This window comes from Phaseolus vulgaris, chromosome 6 (assembly GCF_051622355.1).
Source record: "Phaseolus vulgaris cultivar YP4 chromosome 6, ASM5162235v1, whole genome shotgun sequence".
NCBI lineage: Eukaryota > Viridiplantae > Streptophyta > Magnoliopsida > Fabales > Fabaceae > Phaseolus > Phaseolus vulgaris.
Window position 1 is genome coordinate 5,134,379 of NC_143503.1, and position 14,263 is coordinate 5,148,641.

Genomic DNA, 14,263 nt, shown 5'->3' on the forward strand with positions numbered 1-14,263 from the left:
TAAAATTATAAACACGAGAAAACGTTGGATTTATTTTTTAACTCTTATTTTAGAACAAGAATAAAATAATTCATTTTTTAAGGGTTGGGAAGTTATAACCATCATTATCGTAGCAATATCACAATCTACTTGTATCCAATATATACATATATGTATGTAAGGGTTAATAATAAATTTTTGATATTTTTTATTTCAGTATATTTATCTTAAAAAATTCTTTGGGTCTCTAAAGATTATTTTCTAAACATATTCATTTCACTTCAATATATATTTATTTTGAAATTTCTTGATGCACATATTTTATGAAATCAATATAAATATTTTTTTAAAAAAAAGATAAAAATACTGCATATCTTATATTCTGTCTTGAGTTATTAGACTAAGCATCTGCATCCGACTCTAGTGCTTAATACATCATAAAAAAATGAAAATATAAAATATAGTACAATACAAATATAATTGTTGAAACTATAAGGATTAAGAATAAATATGCAATTCATAAAAATTCTAATTAAATTGAATAAACATAACTATCCTAAATTATTTCTTATCACGAATTGAAAACATTTCACATGTTGTTCCAAAGACTACAATGCACTGGTAAGGCATATATATTTTTTCTATAAGTTCAAGTACAAGAAGCTTTTGAAAGACTGTATCATACAAACAATATATTTAATTGACGAATACAAAACATGTCATGTTTAAAGATCACTAACTATTAATTATGAGGTTTCCTGTATTTTGTAATTAATTGAATATTTTGTAGTTTCATCTCACTTAATTTGTATGATATGGATATTCTTCACTTTAATACTTTTGGAGTTACAATTAATTAGTTTATTACTACTTTGTCTTGTGCTAATAGATTGAATTGTATAAGACATATGAAGATTTAATTTTGTAAATTAAATTGTATATTGTCTTTTTAAACATGATATCTCTACTATTTCTCTTTTTCTATGTCAATCAAATTTTGATAATAAAAAAGTAAAAGAACTGTACAATGATAAATTGAGAGTTTAGTTATACTTCTATGATTTGTACAAGTATGGTAATTGCTAAATAATATGCATAAACTGTTTGTTTAACACGATTCCATAATCTGTCATCAATCTAGAAGAGCCAAAACTTTTTCTTTGGCACTCTAGGTGGAACATCTGTAAATTCATTGGACAAAAAAAAAATTAGCTTGTTGTTTGATATCAGTTCTGAATGTATGAAAAGAAGATAGGGGTAGAAAGAACAAGAATCCATTTCAAATTTATTAGGCATATCATTACCTCCAGTAGTGTACAATGAGTTATAGTGCACTTCACTCCAAAAGCTTATCCATAGCTCTACAGTTCAAACAAGAATCATAATAACATAACTAAAAAAAACATAAAAGCTAAGGATGAAAATAATTCTTGTGCTCTGAAAATAATTATTTTTTTTATAGATTTAAGATACACTTCTATTTTCATTAATCAAACTAATTTAGAAAATTGTTATAAAATTTACTCCAATAGGAATGGGAACGGGAAAAGATACAATTTAGTGACAATAGGCATTCCTTATTTTAAGATCTCTTTTGATAATAAACACCACTACATAGTTGCTAAATGAGAATTCTAAATAAGAGCAAATGAAACACCGATCAACATTAACAGTACTTGCCTCTAGTGGGATTTTTGTCAGTTGGAAGGATCTCAACATAGCAAGTGTCTCTAAAAGAGGTGACTAAACAAACTTTGGCGTCAAACTGAAGAAAATTCCACGAGTAATCAGAAATCATTTTTAACCATAAACAGCAAACAAATCCAAATATAGAAATTATAAATAAATAAATGCAGAAACTAAAAAAGACAATAAATTGTAAACCAAAATGATCACCCTAAAAGTGGGGAATTACCAAGGGAGGAGAATAACAAATTGTTACTACACAACATGTGTGTTGAGCAGAGGCCAACCCCAAACCACAAGCCTTGTTGGGAGGAGAGCCTTCCTGTATTATCTTCTGCTCTATAATAGCAACTAAATATTTTCTAACGGCTTATTTGTCATGGTCCTACTCTTAACCGAGACGGCCTACCTAACAAGGCTAATAGTAACAACATGAACTTCCAAATTTACTAAACGTGGGCATAAGAACATTGTATCCCACACAAAAAGTTACAACAAAGTGGTGAGAGCCTAATGGGTATAAAGTACAACAAAGCTATCCATTTCATACAAAACAGAATTTGGAGGATTGCGGACTCCATTGTAGTCCATAGACATAGTTTTCAGTATCTCTTGCATATATTTTTCTCTCTTTCAGCAAAGGAGGAATGGGTGCACAATCTTGGCAATAAGTGCACCCTAAACTACGCTAGATCACATGGGAACTTTGCAAGGCAGGAATTAGCTCATGTATAAGAGACAAAGCCCTACTCATTAAGAAGTAAGAATTATGACCAATGGTAGAATTGTGATTCTGCGTATGGGCCAAGAGAAGTGGAGCAGTGATAGGAATCTATCTTCTAAGTCATCTTTAATTTAAAAATTCTTCAAGGACCTACTTGCTGTGGCAATATAAGTGTTCTTCGTAAATCTTATGTTCTGAATTTTTAAATTTTACACTTTGAAAATGAGTTTGTATAGGAAGACGAAGACCTTTGCTTTGTGAAACTCCTTATTTTGATAAAGAAAACTCATTCTGATAATTGAACTTGGTTGAAAAAGAATAAGATAAGATTTAGGTTGTGTTTGGATTGAGGAGAGGATTTGAGGAAGTGGATTTGTAGTGATTTGAGAGGAAAGTGTAAAGAAAGTAAGGTTGTTTGGATTAAGGTATGTTAGAGTAGATTTGTGAGGAAAGTTTATTGAAGTTTGTGAGTGATATGATGGTTGTAAGAGATTTTTTTATATTTTTTCAAATATATAAAATGTAAATTTACAAATTTACCCTTTTCTTAAAAAATATTTAAATAATAAAGTATGAGATATTTTTGTGAAAATTTTAGTTAATTAAAATTTTATAAATACATATAAAAAATATTTTCATAAAATTAAATCAAAATTAAAATTATCTTTTATTATTGTTAATATTATTATTTAATAAATTTATTTTAATTATTATTAAATATGTATTTTTTTTAATTATTATTATTATTATTATTTTAAAAATTTATTTTAGTTACTAATATTATTTATAATTTTATTAATTTTTTTTATATATTATTCCTATTTTAAATTTTAAATATATTACTATTATTTTATAGTTTTTACATTTATATTACTAATTTATTTTCTTTTATTATTACTATATAAATACATTTATATTATTGCTACATGAATATATTTATTTTATTACTATTATATTATATTATTATAATCAATTATTTTATTTTTATTTATGTTATAAATATATAGTATTTTTTATTATGATATAATATATATATATATATATATATATATATATATATAGTTATTTTATATGTATATAAAAAAATAATTAAGGGTAATTTTGACTTTGTACCGGTACTATGTGAATTTTTGTAAACTTTCGTTCCTAATCTTCGCATGGCACAGAGGATTCATTTTATCCCTCTTCCCCAAATCAACGCTTTTCCATCATCTTAAATCACTGAAAACAAACCCAAAATTTCATTGCCTTTCAATCCGAGTAAACAGTGTTCACTCAGATCCAAACGGAACATTAGAGATGGAAGTCATCTCCAGTTCTAGCCAGTCATGAGCCTAAAATTTGGGTCAAGAACATAATAGGCGAGAAAAACTTTTTTGGTGATAATTACAATGAGATATCAAAGAAGACATGATTTGAAATAACTTTCTTAGGTATAGTAGAACATAATGAAACATTAAAATGATTTTTGGCTTGAGAAATCACACATAATATGCTTTTTCTTTTGTCTGGGTATATCACTGTTCTCTTGATGGTACATCATAGTTCTCAGAATGACCAATTGGCAACAAATATGTAATTAAGAGGGAAAAATATGAAAGTTGTTATGATTTCACATAAAAGATCTATAGAATTTAGATAACTTACACGGTCTGCAGCTGCTTGTAGTGTAACATGATCTCCCCACTCACCCGATCTATTGGCAGACAATTTGCAAATATTGAATTAGTGTTTACCATAAATGCTAAATGCTCTCTAAAATCAAAGCAAAATTGATTAGCAACTGATATCTAACTTTTTCATCTTCTTCAAGTAGCTTTTGTACTCCATTGGTACATAACCTTCATACAATTTTTTGTGATGCTTTAGCTGGAGAAAACAAAAGAATCCAAATAAGAAAGATGAATAAGAATATAAGATTAGTTAAGAAACAGACTTTGATGTATGCCACTCAGAAAGCAGAATACTATTAAACCCTGCCCAACTATGAATACACGATTACACATAGCATGAAGGGAAGAAAAAGGGCCAAGAGTGAGAGCCATGCAGTGTTATCTGCCATACTCGTGACAGGAAGGTGCCTAACTGATGATACCACTGATGTAGACAATTCTAGGAGAATAGGAAACTCGAAGAATTGGAAGAGGGAATTCCAAAGAATGAATGGATTCAGAATATATTGAATTAGGAGAAAGATACAAGGAATTACAAATTGAGTCTGTTCTGAAAAACAACCTTACAACATCCTTCCTATAGCTAACTACACTGTTTAGCTCTACCAACAGAAAAACAGAGAATAACAAACACACCTGCTTTATAACCTGCCTCCTAACATGCTTGTGATATTCGGGCTTGCGGAACAGTTGATCTGCTAATGCTCTAAACTGTCCGGTAAGATTTTGCAGATATTATATTAGACACAATGTTATCAGAGGAAAGGAACATATAACAAAGTATCAAATGACAGGGAAACTGTAAGTTGGCATATATTTATTTTTTCCAGAAGAGAAAAAAACCTGGCAATTTCCATCACCTTCCATCTGTAGTTCTGCCAAACCATATGTAAGTAACCTGCAAAAAAAGATGGAGCATAATTCTCAAGTGAAACAAAATACCTTATGCATAAACAAAGCAAATAATTTGGTCCAGACAAACTAGGCTCTGTCCCACACTTCTAAACCATTATAATTAACACCTAATATGCACAAACTTGTCAATCAAGTTATAACTTGAATTCAACTTGCGCTTCCTTTTTCAAAAAAACGAGAAAACAAATACAAAAGCCTCATGGAAGTTGAAAAATAGAACTGTGATAGAATTCCCAAAGAGCATATCATCTATCCTCCTTCTCATTATGACAGTAACAATGTTAAGAAGATTGTACATGTTTGCTTTTGTAAACATAAGAACCTGATTAATTTCAATTTCAACACAAAGTACAAGGAGGGCAATATTGAATTTCATCAAAAAGACAAAGCAAATGTGTAAATCAAACATATAATTGGTGTGGTAATAAAACTAAAATAAATAGTTGTACATTAAGCTAGTCTATGCTACCTTTCAGACAGCCTCTCGTGGTCTACTGTTGCGTCGTTTACATCAGGAATTTCTCCATTAACGCGGGGAGTGTGCTGCCAACATACTGAATTAGTATTTTTATCCGAATGCAGATAGTAGTATATGAATAGGAGAAATGACATAACAAAGGGTAATATTGGTATGAGTGGATTACATGAAAAATTTCTAATAGGTATAAATAATGAATATAAATTTTAAAAAAATAAGATATTGGGTGAGAACACCCTAGTGACAATTGATATATAAAGCTCTGAGAACTATTAATCTGTGACGGCATATTTTTCATGTTACATTGACATAAAATAAAACGCTTCCTGACTTCTTCATTACGAAGAATAGGTTTTGATATATGTTTAAGCAATCAGGAGAAATCCAACAAGAATTTAAACTGTAAACGTGGAACCCCTTCAACAGCAGTTGTCGTATGTAATAAAAGGACATTATGCTTCAAATTCATTTTTTTAATTTGGTCATGGATATAAACAAAGAAGGTGCAGTATTCTATATCTTTAAAATTATTCAACATTATCCCTTCATAAATTATTTCCACAGAAAACCAAACATTACATATATCTTGGTCAGGGTCAAGTTTGTAGGTAGTTTTTGTGCATTAGACATTCAGTTTGACAAGACTTTATTCATTACTTTTCTCATGAGTCATGATTAAAGGGAAAAAGAGATTGCTGTATTTTGGTCCATATGGAAGTGGTAGGGTCCACATTCAATTTAAAATTCCCATGAAAAGGAAAATTAATTAGGAGATTGGCATTGACTCTATATCGAGAGAGAGTAGTTTCTCGCCTATCTCTTACTTTAGCAAATTAAAAAAAAAACAAAAAAACCATATAATTAAGGGTGATTACAAGGTTTAAACATATTTTTATTCTGATTTTTTTATTTTCGTGCAGAAAAGTTTAAACTAGAAGAATGTACATGACACTAATCAAAGGGAGGAATTTGAGAATTGAATCCAGCTAGTGTAAAGGTGTTGGCATTCTGATTTCTGATTCTTTACTCAAGTCTTCTTAAATTTTTTATTTATTTTTAACTGCTGTATCTAATAATATGATATGATTTAATAATTCATCATACAAGCTTTCATTCAAGTTTTTAGTTTTGTTGGGAGAGACTAAAACTACGTTATTTTATTTGAAATAAAAAATAAATAAAGATTTATAAGAACTAAAATAAATAAATGGGTAAGTAATCATTTGAGTAGACCGGTGTTAAATTAGGCCCTATCTAGAAGAACGAAAATTCTTAGTTAGTCATTGAATGTGTAAAAAATCACCATATTAAGACAATTTTGTCTTTTAAATTTTAATGTTTAATGATCAAGTTCACACTAAATTGTATTTTTTGAGGACCAATTTGATATTAAGTGGTAAAGTACAATGACCAATTTGTATTTTTTTACAATATTAGGGACTAAATCATATTTTTTTTCTTTCAATAACCAAATTGCCACTAGTTAAAAGTTGAAGGACCAAATTGGTAATTTACACGAAAAAAAGACAAATAGTAAAGCATAATTGACTTAGTAATGGATAGAAAAATATGAATTAGTCCATGAACTTAACACCTTAATATCATATTACTCCTAAAAAAATACAATTTAGTGTCTTAAAATTCCAGCATAGTGACAACAACACGTAAAGCATGTTTCTGATATTCAAAGAAAAAACAGGAAAAAGGTAAGAAAGAAAATCATGATTGTGGCATCTTACTGGAATGGAATCTAAATGTGAAAGCCTCTTTCCAAGCCTGTTGTCTGCCTTCAGATTTTCGTCCTCTGCCAATATGCTTGCGATTGCTTGGTCATCCTCTGTTTCCAGAAATATGCTGTTCAAACTTGAGCTCGAACTCCCACTTCCATTCCTCAACCTCTCGCTCATACTTTCCTCCTGTTACCTCAACAGACCCAAATTCAATCGCCAATCTATTCACAACAATAACATCAAATATTAAACAAAAATCTAGTAAAAAGGTGAATTCATGAGAAGTGAAAACAATAAAAATTTACAACAATACATAGACCAGTTCAAACCCTAGCAATGATTTCTCCATTCTAATTATCATACAGCAATTGAAACCACGAAAGAAAAGCGAAGGGCGAAAGGTGTGTTTGGATTATTACCGTGGTTGGGTTCCGTGGCAGAGGAGTTAACGAAAAGGTTGATGCGAAAGCAAACAGGGAAGAATGGGATTGAATAAGAGAAGAAATGAATGTGGAAGTTGAAGAGAATTGAAGGGAAGAAAAGTAGGTGTGGTTTAAGAGGTAAAGGAAAAGAAAAGAGCTACACGGCAGCGTTCCCTTTTATTTTATTTTTATCTTTTCAAAATCTTCCAATTTCACCAATCCCTTTCACTGCTATCACTCCTAATAATCACTTTCTAATTCATCAATTAAAAACTTCACCCAATTTCTTCACCAATTGTTAAATTGTAAACCTAAATCCTAAATTATTAAGAAGGAATCAACTTTGAGCCTATCATAAAATTAGTTCATAAAGTTGAAGTTTGCACCTACTTATATACAATGAAATATTCTCATCTCGGATCTCCAACGCACTCCCCTCACACCAAGACTGGTAACTCATGCGTGAGACAACATATAATGGATGATCCAATAACGGTCCGATAGTGGATGACATGATAGGCCCAACAAACACTCGTGGTGACTTTTAAATGGTTCTGATATCAAATTAAGAAGTGGACTTTAAGCCTAAACTCTAAACCCTAAACCGCCAATTTGTTTTTAAATTCTAAAATTGACTGTTTGTTTCTAATTGCTTCCTGTTTTAGCATAATACTCCAAACAAATCTACTAACCAAACACTCCTCACACTAGTTATGTCCAAACAAAATGCTATCTTAATTTCCAAACAAAAAGCTTATTTTCAAAATGTTCAAAAATAGGTAAAAAAACTTCTCCTTAACTTCTATTCTAACTATATTATCAGTTTCCTAAACTTCTCTTTAAACCTCCTAATTTTTCTTCTAATAATTCTTCTTCTCAATTTGATATAGATTTGCGCGTGATGGAACGTCCGTGATTACGTTTATTTATAAAATAGAAATAATTATTTATAGGAGTTGAAATTAGAATAAAGATAACAAAATTTCAAGTGGATTTTTGTACAGTTACGCACAATATTATAACATTAAAAAAGAATTTCGAAGACATGACATGTGATTAATGTTGAAAATCGATGGTCACATGTTGATTGGGATTTGAAATTTTGTTTTCTTGTTTTTCATAATTATAATTTTTTGGCAAGTCCTTTTCTAATTTATCCCATATAATATGATAATTAATTTATATGGTTGCTTTGTTTTAATTTAGTTTTTCAATCTTGTTCTTCAATTAGGTATGAAACTGTGCTAAGGTGCAGAGATAATGATGATAATAAAGATTGAAACTATGATGATGATTATTATGACATTGGTGGTGATAATAGTGATGATATTCACAAATTGTATAGTAGTAATGGTGGAAGTGATAACTATTAGTCTGAAGATTTTCATAGGTGACAGTGGTCACTCATTTACATAGGGAAAGCAAAGGTCTAATGTGAAGTTTATTAAGTTATAATTTTTCTTAAAAAAATTAAGAAGCAAATGAATCCGTAAACTATCTAATAGCTTTCATTTATATATTTACAAGACATATCTTGTCTGGAACGATTTAAACATGATATACAGTATTATTTATAAATACCTAATATTGATTTATTCTCTAGCTAATAAAAAAATTATATATAATAGTATACAATACACATCTAATTGAAGGAGAGATAAATATTTGTTTTTTTACTAGTTTACTCTTACTAATCTACATCTAATTATCTTTCAAATAATTCTTGAAAAGTTCTGCATTTATTTTCTGATGATCTAGGAACCCGAGCCTTGTCAGAATGGATTTTTTCATAAATATGTTATTAAATTTGGTTTAAATAAGTTTCAAGTATCTAATATACTCTCAATTCTTGTTTTGAGTACCTAATAAGTCTTCTTTTAAATTGGTCATCTAATAAATTAAACATTTTATTTTAAATCTCTAAAGAAAATATTTATAATTGTATTTACTTTTGTTTAGGTCCACCATTTTTTTGTTGTTTTTCTTTTGTTCTCACGATATTTTCTTTTGTCATGACTACTAAGATGTTTTGTATGATATAATGATGTTGATTAGTTTGTTCATTTATATCATTGCATCTATTATGCTTGGACATACCTAATTCATTGTTTTTCTTCAAAATTGTAACCAAATTTGGTTTTAAAAGCTGTTTTATTCAGATGTTTTTCAAAAACAATAACTTTCCCTCACAGCTACCATTTTTTGAAAAAAGGACAGAGATTCATATAATAAAGTAATTTTACATTTCTTTCCAACTTCAAATAATCAAAGAATGAGATGTGTGGCTAATAGTAATTTATTCGTGATGAATAAACTTATCTATCTATTAATACAAGTATGCAACAGAAGCATCTTCATTGCTTTGATCCATAATAAGTAAAGTTGAGAAGAGAGTATCTATGTCTGGTACAATGCGATGAAGCATGGTATAATACCTGCAGGTTGAAAAGATGAAGAACACAAACATGATCAAATGATTGATGAAGGTTAATTTTGATGCCATTCAAGTTGAAGTAGTAAAAAAGGAACATACCATCGTTTTGAATGCAATCTATCAAACTTCTCTAGCATATACAGTATGCATGCATTTTTCAATGTATTAGCACTGAAATCTTCTGAGAGATCCAACAATAGCGAAACATTTTCTGGTGAAATACTCTGAAAGAAAAGGTTGATGAGTCATGGAGTTCACTGAAAAAGCTTTCTACAAAAACAAAAGAAATGAAAAGTGAAAAACAGTTTTTAGTGTACTTTAGCAATAACACGTTCACAAATAAGCTTAAGGTCTTGAAGAAGATATTGATCTGCAGCTCTTAGGAGGTCTTTAGCGTCATCCAATTTGACATCTACTGTTCCAGTGTATATAAATCTGCAAGTGTCAACCAAAACCAGGTCAAACAGAAGACCAATTTTGATGTTACAGAAGCACGAAAGAAGGGGATAGCAGAAAATGTACCTCATCATTAATTTAAAGACATCCCATTTAATATTTGGAATCACTGCTTGTTTGGTTTCCTTTTCCTGCACCACACATCATAACACATTCATAAGTCTTAAGTTCTGTACATGTCCCTTTCTAATTGCAAATTATTGTTGTGGATTAGTTTGAAGATAGCAAGTGAATGGACAACCAATTACAGCATTAGTTTCTATTTGATTGAGATATTTGCATAGTGTGTTTAAGGTAATAAATTCATTGAGAAGGAAAGGACAAACAATTTTGATTAAGTAATGCTTACAAAATACTCTGCCTCAAACATGGTCTGAAATACACTTGAAGAAACTAAACGATCTTTATGAGCATAAAATATTTTTCCTGAATGAAGCAAAACGCAGTAAATCAGTATATATATTGAAATCAGTGTGCATTAACCGAAATTAACAGCAGTAGATGCTCCACCTTCAACCAGGAATGTGATATCAGAAAGCTTTGGATTGTTGATAGATTCCTCGCCCAAGTCCATCTACATCAAAAGCAACAACATCATTACTGTGAAGGCAGTAAAAACAATTCGATTTCAAAGACAATAGGGTAAGACAAATGATTCAATGAATAAGGAAAACAAATCAAAGTAAACAAACGTGGCAAGGAAACACATAAAGAGTGAAAAAAAACCTGGGAAGTTGGTGATGGAGAAATAGTCTGAATGAGAGAGGAAATGAAATTGGCTCTACTAGCCAACATGCTAAGCGCCATTGAAGCCTTGCGCTTCTGTATTGTGCATTGAGATTGAAGAATATTCAGCAGCAACTCTAATCCTGAAGATTTAGCAGCATCTTGTTTGAAAATGCACTCCGAATAAAGTGAGTGAGAAATTAGGAAACAAAACTTTATAGAACGTTTATTACCTTCATTGTGAATAAATACAGTTTCATGATCTGGAGGAGAACATAAATGAGCAAGAGCAATAACTACATGATTTCTAACCCTTTCTTCCGCAGAACACATAAGATGGATTAGGTATTTCAATGTCTGCCAAAAAGGAATAAGCAAAGTTTAAACAGATTATGATTGTCATCTATGATTTTCATTGAGACAAAATTATCAAGAAAACTTACTCGCCCTTGCATGTTTCGTTCTAATCTTAACAACGTGATTGCTACAAACTCGCTGATAGGCTGCAAATCACAAGGAAATTTGGGGAGAGAAAAGTGTTCTGTTAGCAAGCATTTATTACAAATATCTATCAAGAGGAAGAAATAGGAGTCAATACGTTGAAATGAAAATTTATTTCTTCAATTACAAAGAAGAGTAAATCAACATACTTCCTCGGTGAAATGTAAATCCTTTAGCTTTTCAAACCCGCCAACTTTAATAATGTTTGCAACAATGTCCTATCACACATACAAAACATTTTATGTTATGACAATATCAATGCACATCAATGTTGTTTCTGAAGGGCAACATACAAAGTTGACCAAAATAAAGAACAAGGGGAGCTAACTTCACCTCATTATCAGCAAGAGAATAGAGAGCACGAGCAGCATATTGTTGAACTGTTGGATTGTCCGACTGAAAAAGATTGAGCATAGGCTCTATACCTCCACTATGAGCAATACTAACTTGATTATGTGAGTCCTACCATTTGAATTGTTCATGCAAAAAAGGTTTATGGTTATGGTAGAAAATGATGATAAAAGAAATCAGTTTGAATTGTATTGCTTATGTAAGCATAGGGCCAAATGATGGTTGGTACTTGCTAGTAATAATCACCTGTGCTAATATCACAAGTACAAAAGCTGATGCTTTCCGAAGGTTAGTATTTTGGGACTGAAGCATGTGAACTAATGGTGGAATAGCCCCTCTTTGGGAAATATGAACCTGCATGCATGAAACACAAGCAAAGTAGGCAACTTAGTAACAGGGTTTAATGACTCATGACTCAGATTTACCATATTACAAGTATGCAACACAAAATAAATCACCTTCAAATCAGAATCAGTCCCGAGAAAGTGACCAAGTAGAAGGGCTGCTAATGCTTGGCTCTCCGAAAAGGAGGAACTGTCATTGAAATTACAAACATTGAAAGTCTACTCGGGGAACAAACTACTAAAACGTTCAATAAACATATCATTCTTCTATGATTTTCTTACAGAAAACCACCACCAAAGTATAATGCTTTACCTAAGTAAACAGATGACAGGTGTTAAAGCTCCAGCTTTTAGAACTTCTCTTCCAATATGCGGTGAAGTGTCTACCATTATTTTAATCAGTTGCACCTACAAAACCGTGCTAATTAAGAAGCTGGTGCTAGTAGTTTAGAACTATGCAAAATACATATAATAAAATCATATTACCGTCGTGAATTGTGTTACAGAATCCTCTGATTGAAGCATTAGTACAAGACTGGGTAATGCGTTGCATTCAACCATCTGCAAGCAATTTTCAATCTTAGTAAACAAATGTAACCACATAACCCTTCATCAAACCAATTTACTAAATTCAAGTACCTTAGTTACAGTGTGAGCATTATCAAATGCCAATGTTCCTAAGGCATTTGTAACCGCGACCTGCACCTTTTTCACCTTGAATTCGAGCAATTCAATCAGAGGAGCGATGCCATCTTCCTTTCTAAACATGATGGAAAATTTTATACAAGCACAGTGAATACAATAATTAAAGAAAACATATCTTTAAAAATAGAAAAGAAAAGAAGAAGACAAAAACCTTATAAGCATTTTAACTTTGTTATTTTTGTAAGCAAGCTTGGATATTGCATCAACCACTCTCCTCAGAAAACCAGGAACTGATGGAGATTTGGGAATCGTCTTGTGGCTCTTTAACAAGCGCAGAAGATACAAGAAGGCTCCAGCATCTATGATAAGTTGCTGATAAACCGACTGGATGATAAAGACAAAAAGTTAAGATGCTTCGTTATTAACACAACAAGAAAAAAAAATGAAATTTCTGATTTTTCTTTTAACAGCAGAAAGTTAGTTAATTACCTTTTTGGCAAGAGTTCCAAGGATGAACGCGCACCCTTTTTTCAGTTGGAGGAGACGAGCCTGGATAAGTCTGTCACTGTAATCTTCCACAACCTTTTCCGGTAGGTGAAGTATCCTCACCAGAGCCTGGACAGCACCGTTATTCACCAAAATATCAATAAAATCGTCATGGATTTCTGCGAAAGAAAGGAAATTTGGTGAGAAGGCGAAAAAGGGTGTTCATGTCAGCATGTTTACGTAAAAGGGTGAGAGAAAAATATGTACCATGCTTCGTTGTTTTGCAGAGTTTGACAAGAATGGTGATGAGTTTGTTGAGAAGAACGTGATCGAAAGAGTTGAGGAGAAAGAGAGTCTTAAGAATAATGGAAGTGAAAGTTGGGCGAACTCGCTTGCAGAGAGAATCCTTCACCTCTTCCGCTAACTTGCGCTTCAAGCTTTGTCTGGCACTGGAATCCATGGATGAACAAGCCAAAGAGAAGAAAGACTGAGAGTGTGAAACTGAAAAGACCTCTTTAATATAACAACTCTTCTTTCTAAAAATCTTTCATCAAAAACAAATTCTTCATACTTTTCTTTCTTCCTCTCATCTTATCTTATATTACATTACCATATCTTCAATACATTATACACGGATTTATTAGTCTAAGATATATTTTCTATTATTTATCATTTATTATCAAACCTCTATTACTGTCTTTATTATATATATT

General features: G+C 31.0%; 2 protein-coding genes across 5 annotated transcripts; both read right to left on the reverse strand.

The window, feature by feature from the left end:
* Positions 1–955: 955 nt before the first annotated feature.
* LOC137830910 (Cysteine proteinases superfamily protein) lies at positions 956–7,900 on the reverse strand. 4 transcript variants are annotated; one of them, XM_068638311.2, is made up of 10 exons: positions 7,605–7,900; positions 7,195–7,406; positions 5,447–5,520; positions 4,906–4,960; positions 4,699–4,773; positions 4,185–4,258; positions 4,037–4,085; positions 1,660–1,744; positions 1,284–1,340; positions 956–1,160 (listed from the first exon to the last, which is right to left on the reverse strand). In XM_068638311.2, exons 2-10 carry the CDS (start codon positions 7,360–7,362, stop codon positions 1,117–1,119), a joined length of 681 nt encoding a protein of 226 aa, XP_068494412.1. In that variant the 5' UTR covers positions 7,363–7,406; positions 7,605–7,900; the 3' UTR covers positions 956–1,116. The 4 variants fall into 4 exon arrangements, with proteins under 4 accessions (XP_068494412.1, XP_090159574.1, XP_068494411.1 ...); XM_090303448.1 differs by having other exon boundaries at positions 4,923–4,960; positions 7,195–7,371; positions 7,605–7,824; XM_068638310.2 differs by having other exon boundaries at positions 7,195–7,371; positions 7,605–7,762.
* A 2,033-nt stretch (positions 7,901–9,933) lies between these two features.
* On the reverse strand, positions 9,934–14,010 carry LOC137832958 (ARM REPEAT PROTEIN INTERACTING WITH ABF2). Its single transcript, XM_068641362.2, has 19 exons — positions 13,818–14,010; positions 13,554–13,729; positions 13,276–13,448; positions 13,077–13,179; positions 12,906–12,998; positions 12,733–12,827; positions 12,534–12,609; positions 12,322–12,429; positions 12,058–12,186; positions 11,874–11,942; positions 11,667–11,726; positions 11,457–11,580; positions 11,224–11,366; positions 11,008–11,071; positions 10,847–10,923; positions 10,564–10,628; positions 10,359–10,476; positions 10,141–10,265; positions 9,934–10,042 (listed from the first exon to the last, which is right to left on the reverse strand). The coding sequence occupies exons 1-19, from the start codon at positions 14,008–14,010 to the stop codon at positions 9,934–9,936; spliced, it is 2,100 nt and encodes a 699-aa protein (XP_068497463.2).
* Between the last annotated feature and the right edge of the window lie 253 nt (positions 14,011–14,263).

Coding starts and splice junctions, on each gene's coding strand:
- LOC137830910 (XM_068638311.2), bottom strand. CDS start 7,362: ATGAGCGAGAGGTTGAGGAATGGAAGTGGGAGTTCGAGCTCAAGTTTG. Junction 1,745..4,036: donor TACAAGCAGCTGCAGACCGT/GTAAGTTATCTA, acceptor AATTTTCTTCAG/TTTGACGCCAAAGTTTGTTT. Junction 1,161..1,283: donor CTCATTGTACACTACTGGAG/GTAATGATATGC, acceptor ATGAATTTACAG/ATGTTCCACCTAGAGTGCCA.
- LOC137832958 (XM_068641362.2), bottom strand. CDS start 14,010: ATGGATTCCAGTGCCAGACAAAGCTTGAAGCGCAAGTTAGCGGAAGAG. Junction 13,449..13,553: donor TTGGAACTCTTGCCAAAAAG/GTAATTAACTAA, acceptor TTTATCATCCAG/TCGGTTTATCAGCAACTTAT. Junction 13,180..13,275: donor AAAGTTAAAATGCTTATAAG/GTTTTTGTCTTC, acceptor CATCATGTTTAG/AAAGGAAGATGGCATCGCTC.